At 45.1% G+C, this 22,488-nt stretch overlaps 1 protein-coding gene across 5 annotated transcripts in view; it reads left to right on the top strand.

Moving 5' to 3' along the window:
- LOC134351022 (netrin receptor UNC5D-like) overlaps positions 1-22,488 on the top strand; it is a 924,405-nt gene that overhangs the window by 610,174 nt on the left and 291,743 nt on the right. For all 5 annotated transcript variants that reach the window (XM_063056996.1, XM_063057001.1, XM_063056997.1 and 2 more), the window contains exon 4: positions 12,088-12,191. In XM_063056996.1, coding sequence (XP_062913066.1) covers positions 12,088-12,191 — 104 coding nt within the window. The remainder of the gene's footprint in view (positions 1-12,087; positions 12,192-22,488) is intronic.

Consider the following 22,488-nt stretch of genomic DNA (forward strand, 5'->3'; position numbering starts at 1 on the left):
AGCAACACATACACAGTGCTGGAGGAAGTCAGCAGGCCAGGCAACATCTATAGAAAAAAGTAAACAGTCGAAGTTTCAGACCAAGATCCTTCATCAGGACTGACGAAGGGTCCTGATGAAAGGTCATGGCCCGAAAAGTCGACTGTACTCTTTTCCATAGATGCTGTCTGGCCTGCTGAGTTCTTCCAGCATTTTGTGTGTGTTGAAAGCTAATCTTTAATGTTTTTAATCTATAATCTATAATGACCTAATCTAATTAAATTTAAAAAAAATAATTTTTATATACTTTTAATTGAAAAACTAACACTCGGTGAAAAAGTTTTTCCAGAGAGTGGATATAGAAAGGAGACAGAACATAGATTAAGGGAAAGGAATCTCTGGATTCTGGATTTGTGCAGTGAAACAGATTTCACTGGGGAGCTTAAGGTGAATTAACCCGTAGGCAATGATCATAATTTGGTAGAAGTTACCCTGCAGTCTGAGAGGGAGAAGCTAAAAATGGATGTATCTGTATCACAGGTAGCTACAGAGGCATGAAAGAGGAGCTGTCCAAAGTTGCTTAGAAGGGGACACTAGCAGGGATGAGAGCAGAGCAGCAATGGCTGGTGTTTATGGCAACAATATTGAAGACTCAGGGTGGATTCATCCCAAAGAAGAAGAAATATTCTAAAGGGAGGATGAGGCCACCGTAGCTGACATGGGGAGTCAAAGACAACATAAAAGCAAAAGAGATGGCATATAATATGAGAAAAATTAGTGGAAATCTAGTAGGATGGGAAGCTTTTAAAAACCAACAGAAGACAACTAAAGAAACAACAAGGAGAGAAAAGATTAACCAGATGGACTACACCCCAGGGTTCTGAAAGTGTTAGTTGAAGAGATTGTGGAGGCATTAGCAGTGACCTTTCAAAAATCACTAGATCCAGGAATGGTTTCAGAGAAGTGGAAGATCACAAATGCCACTCCAATCTTTAAGGAGGGAGGGAGGAAAAAGACAGAAAATTATAGGCCAGTTACCCTGACTTCAGTGATTGGTAAGGAATTAGAGTCCATTATTAAGGATGAGGCTTCAGGCTATTTGGAGGCCACAATAAAGTAGGCCAATGTCAGCATGGATTCCTTGAAGGAAAATGTTGCCTGACAAATCTGATGGATTTCTTTAACAGGCAGGATAGGTAAAGGAGAGGCAGTGGATGTTGTTTACTTGGATTTTCAGAAAGCCTTTGACAAGGTGCCACACGTGAGGCTGTTAAACAAGATAGGAGTCCATGGTATTGAAGAAATATTCTGGCACAGATGGAAGATCGGTTGACTGGCAGAAGAGAAAGAGTGGAAATAAAGGAGGCCTTTTCTTGTTGGCTGTTAGTAATGAGCGGTGTTCCGTAGAAGTCAGTGTTAGATTCACTAGTTTTCATGTTGTAAGTTAATGGTCCGAGTGGTGGAATTGATGGCTTTGTGGTCAAGTTTGAGAAAGCCAAGTGCAATATCAGCATTCATTTTAAGAGGACTGCACTATAAACATAGAACATAGAAATGTACTGCACATTATAAGCCCTTCAGCCCACAATGTTGTGCCAACCATGAACCCACTCTTGAAACTGCCTAGAATTTCCCTTCCGCAAAACTCTCTATTTATCTAAGCTCCATGTACTTATCTAAAAGTCTCTTAAATACCACTGTCACTGGCAGTACATTCCATGTACCCACCACTCTCTGTGTGAAAAACTAACCTCTGACATCACCCACCTACTTCCAAGCACCTTAAAACCATGCCCCTCGTGTTAGCCATTTCAGCCCTGGGAAAAAGCCTCTGGCTATCCACACGGACAATGCCTCTCATCATCTTATACACCTCTATCAGGTCACCTTTCACCTTCCGTCGCTCCAAGGAGAAAAGGCCAAGTTCACTCAAGAAGGATAAAAGCAAGATGTAACGCTGAAGCTTTATAAGGCATTGGTTAGGCCACATTTGGAGGATGGTGAGCAGTTTTTGGCCGCAAATCTGTAAAAGGATGTGCTAGCATTGGAAGTGGTCTGAGAAGTTTACAAGAATGATCCTGGGAATGAAAGAATTAACGCATGTGGAGCATTTGATGGCTCAGGGCCTACCCTCACTGGAGTTTAGAAGAATTAGGGAAGTTCTCATTGAGCGAGCCAGGGCTTTGCTCTTTGGAGCAAAGAAGAATGAGAGGTGACTTAATAGATAAGCGATATAGAGAGAGTAGAGAGCCAGCAACTTTTTCTCAGGATCGAAATGACTGATATGAGAGAGCATAATTTTAATGTTATGGATGAAATTGGGTGGCAAAGTGGAGATACGACTCTACTAAAGGAGACGTAAGGTGCTCCTTCCCTCCACTAGCCTGCAGGTTACCCTTGGGCAAGGTGTAGCACCTGATTAGTCCCTCGATCAGGGTCACATGAAGCCATGGGATTAGGTGGTGAATGGTCGTACGAGCAGCTGGTGCATATCACAGGCCCTGGTTATGCGACCACTGACACCAGACAGACTCTCTGAAGAATATTGATAACGGCAGGGGTCACACATCTTGTAAAGACACTGTCCAGACGAAGGCAATGGCAAACCATAAGTGTAGAAAAATTTGCCAAGGACAGTCATAGTCATGGAAAGACCATGATTGCCCAAATATTACAACATGGCACATAATGATGATGATGATTGGATGAAAGTACAGGGGGAATGACAGAGATTGATAGGTGCATAGAACAATGCAGGGGTGATGGTAGAGGTAGATAAATTAGGAACATATAGGAAACTCTTAGCTAGGCCCATGGATGAAAGAAAAATGGAGGGCCATGTGGGAGCAAAGCATTAGATTGACCTTGGGGTAACACATCATGGGCCAAAGTACCTACACTGTGCTGTTCTGTTGTATCTTACATGAAGCTTACTGAATATTGAAAACCTTGAAGAGATGGAATGGATGTTTCCAATAGTGGGAGAGTCTAGGACCAGAGGGCACATACTCAGAATAGAAGGATGCCCCTTTAGAACAGAGACTAGAAGGGATTTCTTTAGCCAAAGAGTGTTGAATCTGTTGCATTAATTACCACAGATGGTTGTAGTGCCCATGTCATTGGGTTTGTTTAAAGTGAAGGATGGTAGGTTCTTGATTAGTAATGGTGTCAAAGGTTATGGGAGGAAGGCAGGAGAGTAGGATTGAGAGAGAAAATTATTCAACCATGATTGAATGGTGGAGCAATCTCGATGGGCCAAATGGGCTAATTCTGGTCCTATGTTCTATGGTCTTATTAGCTGAAGACCATAAGAGATAGCAGTAGAATTACTAAGGCAAATCAAGTCAAATGAAGTTTGTTATCAATGTCTACAAGTGCAACAAGCTACAGGTACAATGAAAAGCTTGTTTGAGATATAATTGGAGGACAACTTCTTCGAGCACCTCCGCTCTATCTGCCACAAGCAGGACTTCCTGGTGGCCAAACATTTCAATTCCGATTCCCATTCTGACATGTCATTTCCTAGCTGCCTCTTGTGCCAAGATGAGGTCTCCCTACAGGGTGGAAGATCTACACATTATATTCCATCTGGGTAGCCTCCATCACGATGGCATGAATATTGATTTCTCCTTCCAGTGAACAAATTTCACTCCCATCCCTTTGCTTTATTCCTCACTCTGACCTTTTATCTTTTCTGACCTGCCAATTACTGCCCCCTGGGACTCTTCCTCCTTCTCTTTCTCCTATGGTCCACTGTACTCTCCTGTCAGATACATTATTCTCCAGCCCTTGACCTTTCCCACCCACCTGGCTTCACCTATTATCTTCCAGCTAGCCTCCTTCCCCTCCCCCCACCTGTTTATTCTGGTATTTTTCTCCCTTCCTTTTCAGTCCAGAAGAAGGGTCTCGGCCCAAAATGTCGAATATCTATTGACTTCCATAGATGCTGCCTGACCTGCTGAGTTCCTCCAGCATTTTGTGTGTGTTGCTCAGGATTCCCAGCATCTGCAGACTTTCTTCATGTTTGAGATATGTAAGGTCTTTAATACGAAAACAATTGCAGCTATCTGCATTTTTTTTAAAGAAAGAGAAATAACATCCCCCCCAACTCCAATAGAGATTTTGAGAATACAGTGAAATGTAGATGAGGGGAGCCAGCGGATTGTATCTGAACTTTCACTAAATAAAGACTTGAGAGTTTGGAATAATAAATCAGAATGAAGAGAGGCAAACAACAGGAATTCTGCAGATGCTGGAAATTCAAGCAACACACATCAAAGTTGCTGGTGAACGCAGCAGGCCAGGCAGCATCTCTAGGAAGAGGTGCAGTCGACGTTTCAGGCCGAGACCCTTCGTCAGGACTAACTGAAGGAAGAGTGAGTAAGAGATTTGAAAATGGGAGGGGGAGGGGGAGATCCAAAATGATAGGAGAAGACAGGAGGGGGAGGGATAGAGCCAAGAGCTGGACAGGTGATAGGCAAAAGGGGATACGAGAGGATCATGGGACAGGAGGTCCAGGAAGAAAGACAAGGAGGGGGGGACCCAGAGGATGGGCAAGAGGTATATTCAGAGGGACAGAGGGAGAAAAAGGACAGTGAGAGAAAGAATGTGTGTATAAAAATAAGTAACAGATGGGGTACGAGGGGGAGGTGGGGCCTTAGTGGAAGTTAGAGAAGTCGATGTTCATGCCATCAGGTTGGAGGCTACCCAGACGGAATATAAGGTGTTGTTCCTCCAACCTGAGTGTGGCTTCATCTTTACAGTAGAGGAGGCCGTGGACAGACATGTCAGAATGGGAATGGGATGTGGAATTAAGAATGAAGAGAGGATTGGTTTTCAGGGCTGCGGACAGAGACATGGAATAATTGGATCGTTTTCAGGTTGGCAGTCTGTTACTAATGGGGTTACACAGGGATCAGTGCCAGAGCCTCGGCTATTTACAATTTATATTAATGATTTGGATAAAAGGATTGAACATAATTTATCCAGGTTTGCTGATGATACAAATCTCAGTGGGAAAGTGATCTGAGAGTAGGATGCTGCCTGCAAGGGTATGCACACTGAGTGGCCACTTCATTAGGTATGTCTGTACACCTGCCTGTTAATTCAAGTATTTAATCGCCAATCATGTGGAGCAACTCACTGCTTACATTCGTGCAGAAACAGTCAAGAGTTGTTGTTCAGAGCGAACACCAGAATGTGGAAGAAATGTGCTCTAGGTGACTTTGACCGTGGAATGATTGCTGGTGGCAGACAGGGTGATTTGAGTATCTCAGAAAGTGCTGTTCTCCTGGGATTTTCACAAACAACAGTCTATAAAGTTTACAGAGAATGGAGCGAGAAACAAAAAATATCCATTGAGCGGCAGCTCTGTGGGTGAAAACACCCCGTAAATGAGAGAGGTCAGGGGAGAATGGCCACGCTGGTTCAAGCTGACAGCAAGGAGACAGTAACTCGAACAACCACACGTTACAAAAGTGGTGTGCAGAAGAGCATCACTGAACTGTGAGATCGGTGGGCTACAGCAGCAGAAAGCCACGGCCATACACGGCCTGTCCCTAATAAAGTGCTCAGTGAATGTATGTCTCATTAAGGTGTATCAAGCAGAAATCAAATCAGGGTTTGTAAAATATAATTTGCACAGTTCTTTCGGACTCTGTACACTCAGATGATGATAACTTTCTACCTCCAGGCAGAGGTCCATGGAGAATTAAGGATAATGTGAATTATCCCCTGCCGGAGGCTCGAGGCCTGCCCTAGAGTTAAAAGGGCTGTCTATGTTTGTGGGTGGAAGGAGGAGTGGGGCTTGTTTCGCTGTTATTGTTCTGTTGCTTGTTGTATTCTGTGTTGATCTGCCAAGTATTTTTTGAGCACACTAGGTAGCTGCCAGAATGTCGGGGAGTGGGGGACACTTTCAGGCTGCCCCCAGCACACCATTGGTCGTGTTGGTTCTTAACATGGTCGACACACTTCACTGTAGGTTTCAATGTACGCATGATAAATAATCTTGAATCTTAAGAGGGTGTTGATGAGTTGGCTTCTTGAATCATTGTCCTTCTGGTGGAGGTTCACGCACCTTGCTGTAGGATAGGGAGTTGCAGGATTTAGGCCAGGCAATAGTGAAGAGGGTTATACATTTCATAGGAAGGGAAGTGTTCATCTTGGATGAGAGTCTGCAAGTGGTGGTAATACCAAGTGCCTTTGTTCATTTTGGCGGAGGATAAATGGGAGGTGATGTCACAGTAGCTTCAGAAATTCACTTAAGGTTCATCTTGTCGAAGATGCTTGCTGCTGAGGTGATGCAGAGCAGTTTTGGGCTCCTTATCTGAGAAAGGGTGTGCTGACTTTGGAAAGGGTCCATGAGAATGATCCCTGTAATGAAAGGGTTAATGTATAGGAGCGTTTGATGCCTCTGGGCTTGTGCTCACTGGAGTTTAGAATGGGCGGGGGGGGGGATCTCACTAAAAACTATTGACTATTGAAAGAGCTAGACTGAGTGCTTGCAGAGAGGAAGTCTCCAATCGTGGGGGAGTCTAGGACCAGAGGACATAGCCTCAGAATACAAGAATGTCCCTTTAGAATGGAGATGAGGAGGAAGTTCTGTAGTCAAAGGATGGTAAATCTCTGGAATCCATTGCCACGGACAGCTGTGGGGGACAAGTCATTGAAGTGGAGTTTGATAGGGTGTTGATTAGTGAGGGTGTCAGAGGTTACAGGGAGAAAGCAGGAGAATGGGGTTAAGAAGGAAAATAAATCAGTCATGATGGAATCAGGCGTGATGCAGAGCAGTCTCAATAGGGCAGAAAAGCCTAATTCTGCTCCTATATCTTATGGGAGGATATAAGTGTTGAAATGATTAAAGTTCAAAGTATATTTATTATTAAAGTACGCATCCTTTACACAACCTTAAGATTTGTCTCTCAATTGGCAGCCACAAAACAAAGAAGCCATTAAAAAAAAAGACTGTCAAACACCCAATACGCCAAGATGGGGAAAAAAAACAAATTGTGCAAACAATAAAAGTAGACAAATAGCATTCAGAATGACAGCAAGTCCATAGACGCAAAGCCCAGAGCAGCCGGAGTAAATAAATGGATAAGCCGGAGCATAACTTGGAAAAAGGACTGAGGTGATTTGTTTTCACAGGAAGATTAGTAAAAGTAAACGTGCGTGGCAAATGTCGGCCAGTGTTTGGATCTGGATTTTCTAGTAAATGAAGCTGAGGGAGTGGATGCACAAGCTTACTGCAAACAGCCACAAAGGCAAATAATGCGCTGACTCTTAGTGTAAGGAGGTTAAAGAACACAGGTAAAGAAGTCTTGCTGCAGCTTTACAGGTTGTCCTGTCACAGAGCCACACAGCAGAGAAATGGATACTTTGGCTGATCATGACCACGCTGACTGTTTGGCCAATCATGATCACGCTGACCTATTGGCCCACCTACACCAATCACATTAGCCCACAGTTGGTCTCTATTCTTCCATTTAAGTGTTGTCTAAATGCCTCATTTAGACCATCCTTGGTGTCTTGCGTTCAGTTCTGGTTGCCTCATTATGGAAAGGATGTGGAAGCTTTAGGGATCCTGCCTCAGTTAGAGAGCATGCTTCATGAGGAAACATTGAGCAAGTTAGGGCTTTTCTCTTCGGAGCGAAGGACGATGTTAAGTGGCTTGATAAAGGTGTCTAAGATGATAGGAGGCATAGATAAAGTAGTGCCTTTTTCCCGGGGCAGAAATGGCTAATACGAGAGAGCCGAATTTTAAGGTGATTAGAGGAAAGTATATGCGGGATGTCAGAGGTAGTTTTTTTTTACACAGAGAGTGTGGGCGAATGGAATGAGCTACCAGTGATGGTGGTAGAGGCTGATACATTAGGGACATTTAAGAGACTCTTAGGCAAATGGATTAACAATGGAGGGCTATGGAGGAGGGAAGGGTTAGATTAAATTCAGAGTAGGTCAAAATGATAGCACAGCTTTGTGGACTGTTCTGTTTTGTTCTATATCTCCTCTGTCAGCATGTTACAGACATTACCTGTAAGATTCCCTTTAAATCACATTATCTCTCACTTAAAACCCATGCCCTTTTTTTTCTGTTATGCTTAATATGAGAAAAAGATTTTAACTTATCCATACTCTCATAATTTTATACATTCAATGGCCACTTTATTAAGTACCTCCTGGACTAATAGTGATGCTGAACGCTACCTAATAAAGTGGTTACTGAGTGTATGTTCATGGTCTTCTGCTGCTGGAGCCCGTCCACTTCAAGGTCTGATGTGTTGTGCATTTGGAGATGCCCTTCTGCACACCACTGTTATAACGTGTGGTTATTTGAGTTACTGTCAGCTTCCCTGCAGCTTGAACCCGCGGGACATTCTTCAGGCACTTTCTCCCACCGAACTGCCACTCACTGGATTTTTTTTTTGTTTATCGTACCATTCTCTGTAAACCCTAGAGGCTGTTGTGTGTGAAAATCTCAGGAGATCAGCATACTCAAACTACCCTGTCTGGCACCAGCAATCATTCCATGGTCAAAGTCACTTAGAGTACGTTTCTTCTGCATTGTGATGTTTGCTCTGAACAACAGCTCTTGACCATTTTTGCAAGAATGTATGCATTGAGTTGCTGCCACATGATTTGCTGATTAGATATTTGCATTAATGAGCAGGTGTACCTAATAAAGTGGCCATTGAGTGTATCTCTCCATTAGGTTACCCCTCGGCCTCCTGTAATCCCAGGAAAGCAAGGCCAGCCTGTCCAATCTCTGCCCCATGTGTGAAGTCCTCCAATCTAGGCAACATCCAGATGAAGCTCCTCTGTGCTCTCTCCCACACAGTTACAAATATGCAATTACCTGGTGCTGTGTGCAGTGTTGATCTCGGTAACTGGGGAAATACACACTGACTGTTGGAAGCAATGCAACCCAAATTTGCAAATTTGATTCCCAGGATGATCATATCAAAGGTTTGATCATTCACCCCTCTTGCTTCCTCCTCTATCCTGAAGTGTTCTGTGTGCGATAGAGAGGTCCAGGGAATGTGATCAGAGTGATGATGCTTGAGAAGGAGAAAGCACATTCAAACAATTCATTAAAATCAGAATTTACAACCTTGAGCTGGGTAGCTGAACATATTCTCTGTCCAATTATCCCGCCTGACATGTTGTGAATATTACTACATGTCCAATATGCTATAGTAAGGAACTTTAGCATTCACTTCAAGAGGATATTGAACATAGAATATGAAAGCAAGGATGCAATGCTGAGGCTTGGTACTTTCAGGCCACATACGAAGTATTTTGAGCAATTTTAGGTCCCATTTCTAAGAAAAGATGCACTGGCATTTGAGAGGGTCTAGAGGAGGGTGACAAAAATTATCCTAGGATTGAAAGGGTTAACGTATGAGGAGCATTTGATGGCTCTGGGCCTGTACTCTCTGGAGTTTAGAAGAATGGGGGGGGTGGGGTGCAGAATTTCATTGAAACCTACTAAATTTTGAGAGGCCTAGACAGAATGGATTTGAAGAGGCTAGTGAGAGAGTCCAAGACTAGAGGGCACAGCCTCAGAATAGAACTATGTCCCTTTTGAACAGAGCTGAGGAGGAATTTCTTTAGCTAGGTGGTGGTGAATCTGTGGAATCCATTGCCACAGACAGCTGGGGTGGGGGCAAGTCACTGGGTACATTTAAAGTGGAGATTGATAGGTTCTAGCTTAGTAAGGGTGTCAAAGATTATGGGGGGAGGCAGCAGAATGGGGTTGAGAGGGAAAATAAATTAGCCATGATTGAACAACGGAGCAGACTCAAAGGGCCGAGTAGCCTAATTCTGCCTCTGTGTGTTATAGTCTAATGGTCACACTGTGTGCACCAAGGTGTGGGTGGATTGTTCTGGATGCCAGTGTGAGGGGATCGACTTTGTTTTCCTGGGATCCTTGGAGCCATTGCTGCATCTCAAGGATGGACCTCAGTCCCCCTTGTGACTTGTAGTAGGAGAGACTGCTGGACACTGCAATGCCTTTCAGATCCCCTAGCACGTTGCATGCTAGGCCTTGCAAAATCGCAGTCTCAGCCTCTTACACAGGATCCACGTGTCGGGCGAGCTTTACTTTTCTCACAATAGAAGTTGCAAAATTGGTTTTCGGGCTTATGTTGTGCCTGGGCGCGATTGTTACCAAAGGTGGTGGCCAAAACTAGGTGCTCAGTGGCCAAAATTGAAAGGCCTAGATAGAATGGACATGAAGAGGATAATGGGAGAATCTAAGACCAGAAGGCACAACCTCAAAATAGAACAACTTCCCTTCAGAACAAAGATGGGGCGGAATTTCTTCAACTAGATGGTGGTGAATCCATTGTCACAGACTGCTGTGGGGACCAAGTCATTGCACCTGAATGGTGAATCTAGAATCTGTAGCAAGCTTCCCTCTCATCAAGCATTTAATTATACAAATTTCATTATCAAACCTTTCATTATGCACGGGCACAGAGCAGGATTCAGGCAAATAAAGTTCAAAATTAATTTATTGTCAAAGTACGCATATATTACCATATACTACCTTGAGATTGGTTTTCTGGCGGGTCTTTACAGGAAAATAAATAAAACAATAGAATTTATGAACAGCTATAAATAGCAAGGGAAGACAAGCAAGATTAGTAGAGATGGGCAAAGAAATCAGCATGAATGTGGTGGGTCAAAAGACCTGTTTCTGTGTTGTATAATTTTGTGTCTGTAAGTCTAGTCTGCCTTAGTCATAGTGAATACCAGATAAGACCTGAGCCAGTGGAGGACCTTCTCCTAACGTTATTGTTTCTAAGTAACGATGTCTCACAGCTGTAGGGTAATGTAATGGGTGGAAACATATGCATAATTCACAACTCGACATTTAGTTGGGGTTAACTTTAAAAGGCTGGTCTGACCTGATGATATAATGACGTGAAGTATTTTTACCGCGCTTTATGTTCTGCGTCTGGTTGCCTATAAGGGGGTTGTTACGGTTTCCCTTAAACATAAAATGCCCCTGCACATGTCGTTTACGAAATCCTACATTGGTGACCCTGATGCTCCAGAGTTATTCAACATGTCGGCCAACGCCACATTCTGTGCCCTGTCTCGCCTGTAGCAGAGCTCCCAATTTGGCCTCAGGTGAGTGGGCAACGTGAGCTTTCTTCTCGTCCTGCCCAGCAGAACCAGAGTTGGAGGTGATGGCCTCCAAGTGTCGGACTGAGGAAGGTTGAATCGCCACTGTCACAGCTGTCTTGCTGAGCCAGCGACATCTGGCCAGGTTGGTGCTCCTGGTCTTCTGAATGAGAAAGGGGATTGGCCCAAGGTTGGGAGAAGGAAAATGTTGGGGAACGTAACGGCGGCATGTTAATTGCTGTCAACTTAATCTCCGAGATTTAAAAACTTCGACCAATTGCTGATGCATCACTTTTACCTACAGTTCTTGGGATGTAAGCAAGAAAATGTTCCTGAAACACCCTGGTTTCCTTGGCTACGTAAAGTCAACCTCTGGCCCCACCAAACAAGTGAGATCGAGGCACTCTCTCACCGCAATCCCCAGTTTGTGTGGATGCCGTGTAATACCTTACTTTCCATTTTTATATTTTCCATTTATGTATTATAATTTAAATTTTTAATATTTACTATCAATTTGTAATCCAGGGAGCGGGAAGCGCAGAAACAAATATCGCTATGGTGATTGTACGTTCTAGTATCAATTGTTTGGCGACAATAAAGTAAAAAGTATAAAGTATTTGCTATCCTGTTACAAATTGGTGCCATGAAATATCAGACAGCACACTGCATACGATTAAAGGAATTATACTTATGAATCTTAATTTAACTATTGGAAGGTGTGTCTGTGGAGTTTGACCACAGTTCAGCATTGAACAGTCCTGACAGTTGAATGGTGCAACAGACTGGAGGGGCTGAATGGTCCCCTCCTATCCCTTTGGCCCACTCAATATCAGATGAGTGCACTGATCCAAGAGATCAGAGCTCAAAGGCAACGTCATGCTGGGATTGGAGGCGGGAAAGCAAGTCAAGTCAATTGAGTTTGAAAAAAATAAATTAATCTGATTGCTTTCCTCCCCCTCCTCCATTCCGCCCCCACAGATCTGAGGAAGAATTTTGAGCAAGATCCACAAGCAAAAGAAGTACCTTTGGAAGGGAAGATTATTCTGCACTGTCGTCCTCCTGAGGGAGTTCCAACTGCCAAGGTAAGAGTCAGCCTCTGATTTATCACAAGCAATTATAATTTCAAAAATTTAGTGTGGTTATAATCACTCTTTGTAGCAATATATTTAGAAGGTCACTTTGATTATTCAGTTCTCTCCGTTGCTGAAAGGCGTTTTACTTGGAGGTAGATTGCAGTGCATATCTTCTTACAACACAGAAGGAAAGCAAACCATTGAGCCAATGCCAACTCACAGAGGGATTCCGTTCCCCTACTAATTTTCCCCTTGATCAAAGATCTCGGCCCAAAACTTCGACTTCATATTCCTCTCCATAGAATTTGCCTGATCTGCTGAGATGCTCCAGCATTTTGTGTGTGTTAGTCTGGATTTCCCGCATCTGCGGAGTGTCTTGTGTTTATAATTTTCCCCGTTTCTCCCACATTCCCATGAACTCCCACAAATCCAACAACTCACCTACACACGAGGGAAATATTACAGCGGCCTGTTAATCTCCCAACCCACAAATCCTTGGGACGATGAGAGGATGCTGGAGCACCCAGACGGAGCCCACATGGACACAGGGAGAACTTGCAAACTCCACACAAAATTGACTGGGAATGAGCTACAGGAAGACTGAAGCTGCTGTATATAGAATATCTTTATTCAGTACGACAGGCAAGCAGGCATTCTGCAGAAGGGTCTCGGCCTGAAATGTCGACTGCACCTCTTCCTAGAGATGCTGCCTGGCCTGCTGTGTTCACCAGCAACTTTTATGTGTGTTGCTTGAATTTCCAGCATCTGCAGAATTCCTGTTGTTATTCTGCAGAATTTGGTTCTTTTGAACACACCCTGGAGAAATCCTGCTGTAGGGTGGGGTTCTATACTTTTTAAACACTAAGATAATAATAACTGATTAGGTACCATTTCTATAGTTCTATTTACCCATGTCAATATTTTGGGTGTAGACAAATTTGTAGAATTACACACTTACTTCTCAACTGACATGGCAGCTTTGAATGTTTTGATACTGGTGGATGTTCTGATGGGTTCCGAACACAAAACAGCAAAAAACATTTCTTTTATTGCAATGTTGAGGGATGGCTCTCTGCATATACAAGCACCCAGAATATAAACTTGGCAAAGCACGGATATCTTGAATGATGTGTTGAGTGGCAAGTATACGTCTTTAACTATGCATCCTGATGAAGGGTCTTGTGAGAGTAAGAGTTCGGCATGGACTAAAAGGGCCAAGATGGCCTGTTTCCGTGCTATAATTGTCATATGTTTATATGGACCTGAAACGTCGACTATTTTCTCTTTTGCACTAATGCTGCCTTGCCTGCTGAGTTCCTCCAGCATTTTGTCAGTGTTACTTTGGATTTCCAGCATTTGCAGATTTTCTCATGTTTGTTAACTATGCATTCTGTTACGTGCCCCGTAACTGGGTTGCCAAACCAGCAGAAATGGATCACTCAGTTGGAGTCTGGATTACTAGAACTAAGAAAGTTTTATTAAAGAAACAAGCAACACAGTAATCGAAAGGATAATAAATGCAACAGTTCAGCAATGATAAACACACATGTGCACAGAATTAAGATAACAGCATCAATCAAGCTCTATCGTTGTCTAGGGGTAAATGACCAAATTTCAAAGTGACACAAAAGTCCAGTTCAATTTAATAGTTTAGTTCGCAGTAATCGTTGCCATGGCGATGGACAACGTGGGGGGAGGGAGAGAGAGAACGAGAACGACTGATCATTCAGAAACGGCTTCCACTCACAGACCGGCGATATTGCTCATAAGCAGCTTTTGGGCAGGTCCTTTGTGATGTCACCTGAGGTCACCGACTGTGACCCCTCCTCCAGATGCGGTCGATCCTCTGCAGTGAACCCGGCACCCAGGCAAGGGTGGACACACACCGGGTTCCCGCTGATCGTACCTTTCCACCCTGTGCATTTAAGGTCCGGTACTTCCCACCGACTCGTGAGAGGCGCACCGCTTCCAGGGTCTCGTTACCTCGGGTGTTGTGTGTGTCTTGCCTTAGCAAACCTGTCCCTTTTTATCCCCCTGCTGGGGTATCGTCTGTCCATCACTTCAAACAGTTCAGGGTTCAAAGGGGGGAGCCGCTCCAGACAGCTCTCTCTCCCACATCCCTTCATTACACATCTCCAGATGCTGCTTCATTGTTCCTTATCTCTCCTTCCCCTGAGGACAGGTGGCAGACCAACTGCTGATGCCACTGATGCTAACCCAGGCCAGCAAACATCTTAATTTTATGTGTATTCTTGTCACAATTCTTACATGATTTCATCTTGGCAATGTCAGTGGGGGCTGATTAACATAAAAATTAACATATTATCTTCCCCAGTATAGTTACAGATGTGGAATAAGAATGTTCCGCACCCCATGGTTAGTTTCAATTCTTTAATTTTATTCCATATACAGTACATACTTTAACTGCTAACTTTATATTTAATATTTTATTCTTTATAATTGTTGAATGTTGTTGTTCTTGTTGCATGTCACACCCTGACCAATGCACCACAGCAAATTCCTAATATATGTAAATGTATATAGCATATAATTTTGAACCCTGATCCTTGAGATTTGTGTATCTATTGATTTAGGCTGTAAGCAGATTTCTCTTGGCATGAAATGTTGACTGGCTATTCTTTTCCATAGATGCCGCCTAGCCTGCTGTGTTCCTCCAGCATTTTGTGTGTGCATTGCCTTTTATTTTCTGAAGGCTACTTCCCAGTACCAACTGCCATCGGCCTCTATCCCATAATTCCTGAAAGATATCCCATCCCTAATGATCTATAAGAGCACTAGAGGTCAGGACTAAACCCAGGCCACTGGAGCTAGTGGCAGCAGCTACACAATCTGCACTCTCCAGCCCCTCATTTGAGTGGTTATTTTTATTTGATCTTCACAAGCACAGCATGATTACTTAACCGGATTAACAGTGCCTGGTAGCATTCGCAAGCAGTGCAGCACAGATATTTAGCTTTAGGTGTCAGACACCAGCAGGGGGTGAGGCTGCCACCGTCTTTCCAAGAATATTTCATTTTTAAAATCAATAAAAGCTGGATTTTGGTTGCACCTGCTGAGAATGTTATTTGATGAAAGAAAAATATGTTTATAGTTATAAAGTGCCTGACCACATCTCTCAGGCTGTTCAAAATACTTCATTTCAAGGCACTGTAATTATTGTCTATAATTGTATCAGCTTTTCCCACGAGTAGTGATGAGGTAATGAGGGAAGGCACATTAGGGAGTACAAATAATTTTTTGGAATGTCTGCTATCTCCTGGACCTTTGAAATTCATTTGAATATTACATCTAATGTTACGTTATTATAGTAGAACATCAGTAAAGTACAATACCAGTGTAAACTAGTCAGCACCAATCCTGATGCTTAACGTCCATTCTTTTAAGCTCAAAGTATTCCTCCTTTCCCCCTTGAGTTCAATCTTCATATTAAATATATCCTAAACCTCAATACTGAAGTTCACTTTCTAACCACTCTCTGGATATTGTTGGTCCTCTCTGCGCCTTGCAGGGCAACGGGCAGCAACCTTGCCATTTCCTTAGTATTTGTCTTTTTTTACGAGGCCGAGTTGCTCACTCGATACTCAACCCAGCACGGACAGAAAGCGTGCAAGGTGCCGGCCGGATTCGAACCCGGAACCACTTACCCCGAAGTCCAGTGTGGATGCCACTACTCCACCGGATACAGCAGTGCTAAATTTTTGTTACGTAGTTTTAGCCTTGCCGGCATGGCGCCATTAAAAAAGATCATACTCTGTTGTACTATATGTAGAAAGTTCAAAGTAACTTTATTTTCAAAGTGCATGTGTGTCCCCATATACTACACTGAGATTCATTTCCTTGCAGGCAACTGTAGGAAAATAAAGAAATGCAATAGAATTTATAAAAAACTATAAATAGCAATGTTTGACAGACAGCCAATATGCAAAGAAGACACGTCATGAAAATAATAAATAAAATAAATAAGTAATACTGGGAACATGGGTATTATTTATTTAGTTTTTATTTGCATGATTTGTCTTTTGCTCGTTCGTTGTCTGTCTTTGCAGTAAAATATGCATTGCAATAACATACAGTATCTATGTGTTTTGAAACCTACTTACGAAAACAGAAGTCAATTCAGAAAGAGTGCTTAAAGAGGCTCGCTCAGTATTATACCAAAGAGTCAGCTTGCATTAGTGAGCTCTGGGACAAGATTGGAACTTTCAATTATTTGATTTAGAGATGAGAATGTTCCCAGTTAAGTTAAATTGATGCTGACCCTCTACTTAGTTTCTTATTAACTTTATTGAAATACTTCCATGCCATTTATCTTAATGCTGATTTCAAGATTTTTTTCATCAAACACCTGATTCTTTAGCCTTAGCTATTGTCGGCAAAAATACCTTTGTGTTCTAACTTATTGAAATTCCTCGTCCAATACACCAAGGATTTTTATTGTCCCTGCACCTCTGAGCTAGCCACTTACACAAGGGAAAATTGCAGAATGATGAGATGGCTTGTTTGTCTAGAGTGAGCAAAGCAATAAATAAGCTTTCCATAATTTCACCAAACTACATACACTGTCCTCTTTCTGGCACCCTTCCCAGGTAATTATATTAAGGTCAGAGCAAAAAGTGTTAATACTTATTGAAGCACCATCAATTACTCCAAAAGACTGAGGTTTGGTAAAATACTGAAAGGCTTTTATTCACTGTACAATATGACCTCCACAGTGAGTGTCTGCCCCCGGACTGAGGGGGGGGGCAAGGCGAACACCTTTATACAGGACTCTGTGGGAGGAGCCACAGGGGCAGTCAGCAGAGGTGTGTGTCCAGACAGATAACCGAGTTACAACATATATACATGGTTTACCACATTCACCCCTCCTTTTTTTAAAAAGAGTCCCGCGGGGTGAAGTGACTGACAATATTTACAAGGTATATTTACAGGTTAAGTCTATCAGGCGGTCGAGTCCGTCGCTGTGATCTACGTAGCACCGGCGATGGCGGTTGTGCTGGCTCCGGCCTGACTTCAGGTGCCAGCACCTTAGGCGTCGGTAATCCCTCGTGCGTGTGCGTCGCGCCCGGTATGGGAGTGTCGTGTGGTGTCTGTATAGGGTTTGGGGTGCACGGTGTCTTGTAGGTACATACATTGGTGGGTACAGGGTTCGCATGAAGTAAGTGAACCCTCTCGACCATCGGGGAGTATTTATTGCTCTTCGCATGTTTCCGAAGCAGCACTGGCCCCGGGGACGTCAGCCAAGTTGGTAGGGTGGTTCCAGTGGTCGATTTTCTGGGAAAAGAAAAGAGCCGCTCATGAGGGGTGGCATTGGTGGCTGTGCATAACAGGGAGCGGATGGAGTGGAGTGCCTCGGGAAGGACCTCCTGCTAGCGGGAGACCGGCAGTCCCTTTGACCTGAGGGCTGAGAGTGTGGCTTTCCACACTGTGCCATTCTCCTTCTCTACCTGTCCATTCCCCCAGGGATTATAGCTCGTGGTCCTACTGGTTGCAATTCCCCTAGCCAGTAGATATTGGCGCAGCTCATCACTCATAAACGAGGACCCTCTGTCACTGTGGATATAGCATGGGTATCCGAACAGAGTGAAGAGCTTGCGCAGGGCTTTTATAACTGACATGGTAGTGGTGTCGGGGCAGGGGATGGTGAAGGGGAACCGCGAGTACTCGTCAATTACATTAAGAAAATACACATTGCGGTCGGTGGAGGGAAGGGGGCCCTTAAAGTCAACACTCAGTCGCTCAAAGGGGCGGGTGGCCTTGATGAGTGGTGCCTTTTCGGGTCGGTAGAAGTGCGGTTTGCACTCTGCGCAGACTTGGCAGTCCCTGGTCATCATCCTGATCTCCTCAAGGGAGTAAGGCAGGTTCCGGGCTTTCACGAAGTGGAAAAGCCGGGTGACTCCTGGGTGGCAAAGGTCTATATGTAGGGCATATAGTCAGTCGATCTGCGCGCTGGCACATGTTCCCCGGGATAGGGCATCGGAGGGCTCGTTGAGCTTCCCAGGCCTGTACATGATGTCATAGTTGTAGGTGGAGAGTTCGATTCTCCACCTCAGAATTTTATCATTTTTGATTTTGCTCCGCTGCTGATTATTAAACATGAACGCGACTGAGCGCTGGTCAATTAGCAGGGTGAACCTTTTGCCGGCAAGATAGTGCCTCCAGTGCCTTATAGCTTCCACTATGGCCTGGGCCTCCTTCTCTACCGCAGAGTGCCGAATTTCAGGGCCTTCAAGGGTACGGGAGAAGAACGCCACTGATCTTCCTGCCTGGTTGAGGGTAGCAGCCAGCGCAAAGTCGGAGGCGTCACTCTCTACTTGGAAGGGAATGGCCTCATCCACCGAATGCATTGCTGCTTTGGCAATGTCCCCTTTTATGCGGTTGAAGGCCGCGTGGGCCTCGGCAGAGAGGGGGAATGTGGTGGACTTGACCAGGATGCGGGCCTTGTCTGCATAGTTAGAGACCCATTGGGCGTAATATGAAAAGAAGCCCAGGCACCTTTTGAGGGCTCTGAGGGTATTGGGAGAAGGGAGTTCCAACAGGGGGCGCATACGGTCGGGGTCAGGGCCAATGACTCCATTCTCCACGACACACCCAAGGATAGCAAGTCGGATGGTCCCAAATACACACTTGTCCTTGTTATAGGTGAGGTTGAAAGATTTGGCCACTTGGAGAAATTTTTGGAGGTTGTTGTCGTGATCCTGCTGGTCGTGACCGCAGATGGTGATGTTATCCAGATATGGGAACGTGGCCTTCAGTTGGCACTGGTCCACCATCTGGTCCATTGCCCTCTGGAAGACAGATACACCATTCGTGACACCAAAGGGGACGCACAGGAATTGATAAAGCCTGCCGTTCGCCTCAAAGGCAGTGTAAGGGCGGTCCTCCCAGCAGATGGGGAGCTGATGGTAAGCGGATTTTAGGTCTATGGTCAAGTACACCTTGTACTGTGCTATCTGATTGACCATATCCGCGATGCGGGGTAGAGGGTACGCGTCGAGCTGCGTGAACCTATTGATGGTCTGGCTATAGTCCACGACCATCCTATTCTTCTCCCCGTTCCGAACAACGACCACCTGTGCCCTCCAAGGACTTGTGCTTGCCTCAGTGACCCCCTCCCTGAGCAGCCGCTGCACCTCTGACTTAATGAAAGCTTTGTCCCCCGCGCTGTACCTCCTGCTTTTAGTTGCCACAGGTTTACAGTCAGGGGTCAGGTTGGCGAACAGCGGTGGGGGAGGGATCCTGAGGGTGGAGAGGCCGCAAGTGGTGTCGGTAGTGTGGCAGTTAGCATGATGTTGGGTGGGATGCGCGGCTCGGTGTGTGCGTGTGGTCAGTAGCGGGGTACGTGACATATCTCTACAAAACAGGGGATTTATGACAGTAAATGGCGGGAGGGGCCCATCATACTTCATTGTCATGCTTTTCAGGTGGCTCTGGAAGTCCAACCCCAACAGCACAGGGGCACACAGTTGAGGCAAGACCAGTAACTTAAAGTCCCGATATTCTGTGCCCTGCACCACTAGTGTCGCTACACAACCCCCCCGGATGTCTGTTGTATGCAACCCGGAGGCCATGGTGACCCTCCGACTTACCGGCCGTATCATGAGTCCACAATGCTGCACCGTGGCCGGGTGGATAAAACTCTCCATGCTGCCTGTGTCAAACAGGCAGCTTGTCCTGTGCCCCTCCACCAGGATGTCCATCATTGACCTTGCGAGCTGGTGGGGAGCGCTTTGGTCGAGGGTCACGGAAGCCAGGGTGGGGTTGCTGTCTTGGTCCGGCGCGGTGGGGTGGCCCGTGAGCACCCGTTGGTGGTAGGCAGTGGGAGGTAGCGCCGACCAAGATGGCCGCCCCCATGTCTCGCACGTGGTGGCGGCGTGCAGGGAAGATGGCGGCAGGGAAGATGGCGGCCCCCATGTCTCGCACGTGGTGGCAGTGTGCAGGGAAGATGGCAACCCCCACGTCTCGCACGCGGCGCTGCTCGATCCCGCTCGCGGTTTTGACTTACAGACCTTGGCGAAGTGGCCCTTCTTTCCGCAGCTGGAACAGGTAGCTTGTCAGGCCGTGCAGCGTTTCCGGGGGTGCTTCTCCAGTCCGCAGAAGTAGCACTTCGCGGACTCACGACTGGCTGTAGCCGAGGTCGATTCGCTGGCGGGTTGCAGGGTCTGCGGCTCCCACAAGGCCATCGGGGGATCGCGTGCCCGGAGAGCCTCGGAGTTATGCAGAGCGGCCTCCAACGTATCAGCCAGCTCGATCGCTGAACTTAGGGTAAGATCGGCTTTTTCCAGCAGCCACTGGCGCACGTACACTGACCTGGTCCCCGTAACAAAGGTGTCTGTCACTAGGAGTTCTGCATGCTGCGCCGCCGTCAGCTCCTGGCAATTGCAGGCTCGCACGAGCGTCCGTAGGGCCTGGACGAACTCAGCACTCGATTCCCCGGACCGTTGTTGCCGTGTCGCTAAACAGTGCCGAGCATAGACGCTGTTTATCGGCCGCAGGTATTGTCTTTTGAGTGCGTTCATCACGCCATCGTAGTTCGGCTGGTCTCTGATCAGTGAATAAACCCGTGGACTGACCCTGGAGAGTAGAACTCTGCGCTTCGCTACGGGGTCGGTCGCTTTAATCTCCTCTAGATACGCTTCGAAGCAGGCCAGCCAGAGTTCGAAAGCGTTTCCAGCATCAGGTGTTTGCGGATCGAGGTCTAATTTGTCTGGTCTCAGAGCCTGTTCCATGTTTTAAAATGTACAGCGAATAAAATTGAAGCACCTTCAATTACTCCAAAAGACTGAGGTTTGGTAAAATACTGAAAGGCTTTTATTCGCTGTACAATACAACGTCCACAGTGAGTGTCTGCCTCCAGACTGAGGGGGAGGGGCAAGGCGAACACCTTTATACAGGACTCTGTGGGAGGAGTCACAGGGGCAGTCAGCAGAGGGGTGTGTCCAGACAGGTAACCGAGTTACAACATATATACATGGTTTACCACACTTATCTGTCTGGATATAAAATGCTCAGTACAAAACCAGGCAAACAATGACAGGTACATAAGGGATCAGTAAATATAAGATTTATATTTTTTTTTAAATGAATTTTTATGGTAATGAGCTTGGTGCAGTTGAAAGCCTGCTGTATAATTGCCATTAAAAATTCACCCGGTTAACTCATGCCTTTTAGGAAAAGTGACCTACTCTAAATGATATTTGTGGAACAATCTGATTAATGGATCACTGAGGGCAGTGCGAGAGAGGGAAAACAGACAAAGTTGTGAAAACATTGGTTAGAGTTGAGGTCCGAATTCAGAATCAAGTTTGATATCATTGGCATATGTCAGATTTGTTAACTTTGCGGCAGCAGTACAATGCAATCTGGGATAAATATAGAAAAAAATGCAAATTACAGTAAGCTTATAGATGCATATTAAATAGTTAAATTAAATAAGTACCGCAAATAAACAGAGAGAATGCAGGAAATACCCAGCAGATCAGTCAGTGTCTGCAGAGAAAGGCAAGAGAGGTTTTTCAGTTTTCAGTCAATTTAATAGATCTGTGTTGTTCAAACACCTACAGTTGGTCTAAGTATGCTTCTTTAGCCTTGGGATGAAGACCACATGCAGTCCTCCAAGTGTGGTCCCATCAAACACTTGAAAAACCTGACCAAGTGTTCCTTACATTTGTTCTCCAATTCCCTTGGCATGATGGTCAAAGTTCTTGCTTTTCTATTGTTTGCTGTTTTGTTTTATGTTGGGCATGAACCAACACACACAGAGCCCTCTGTACAACAATATTTCCTCACATATTGTACTTTAGAGAAAAACGTCTCCATTTTTCTAGCGAAAGATAACGTTACACATTTCCACATTGTGCTCCAACTGCCATCTTAGCCCATTTATATACTGTGCATCTTCTTTGTTATTCAGATTCCCACTTAGTCTTGCATCGTTAACAATCCTGGATATACAGTAGGCCATTCCTAGGTATGAACGCCTGACTTACAAATACGCATACTTACGGACAAGCTTTCATAAGTAATATCATTAGATTCAGTAATCTGATTTAGTTGCATGTGTTCTTTCCTACAAACAGCAGAGATAGACCATGCAATGCTCATTCAGAAAGTGAGAAGGCATGGGATCCAAGGAGACCTTGCTTTGTAGGTCCAGAATTGGCTTGCCCACAGAAGGCAAAGGATGGTTGTAGATAGCTTGTATTCTGCATGGAGGTCGGTGACCAGTGGTGTTCCGCAGTGATCTGTTCTGTGACCCCTCCTCTTTGTGATCTTTATAAATGACCTG

Source organism: Mobula hypostoma, chromosome 8 (assembly GCF_963921235.1).
Source record: "Mobula hypostoma chromosome 8, sMobHyp1.1, whole genome shotgun sequence".
NCBI classification, from domain to species: Eukaryota; Metazoa; Chordata; class Chondrichthyes; order Myliobatiformes; family Myliobatidae; genus Mobula; species Mobula hypostoma.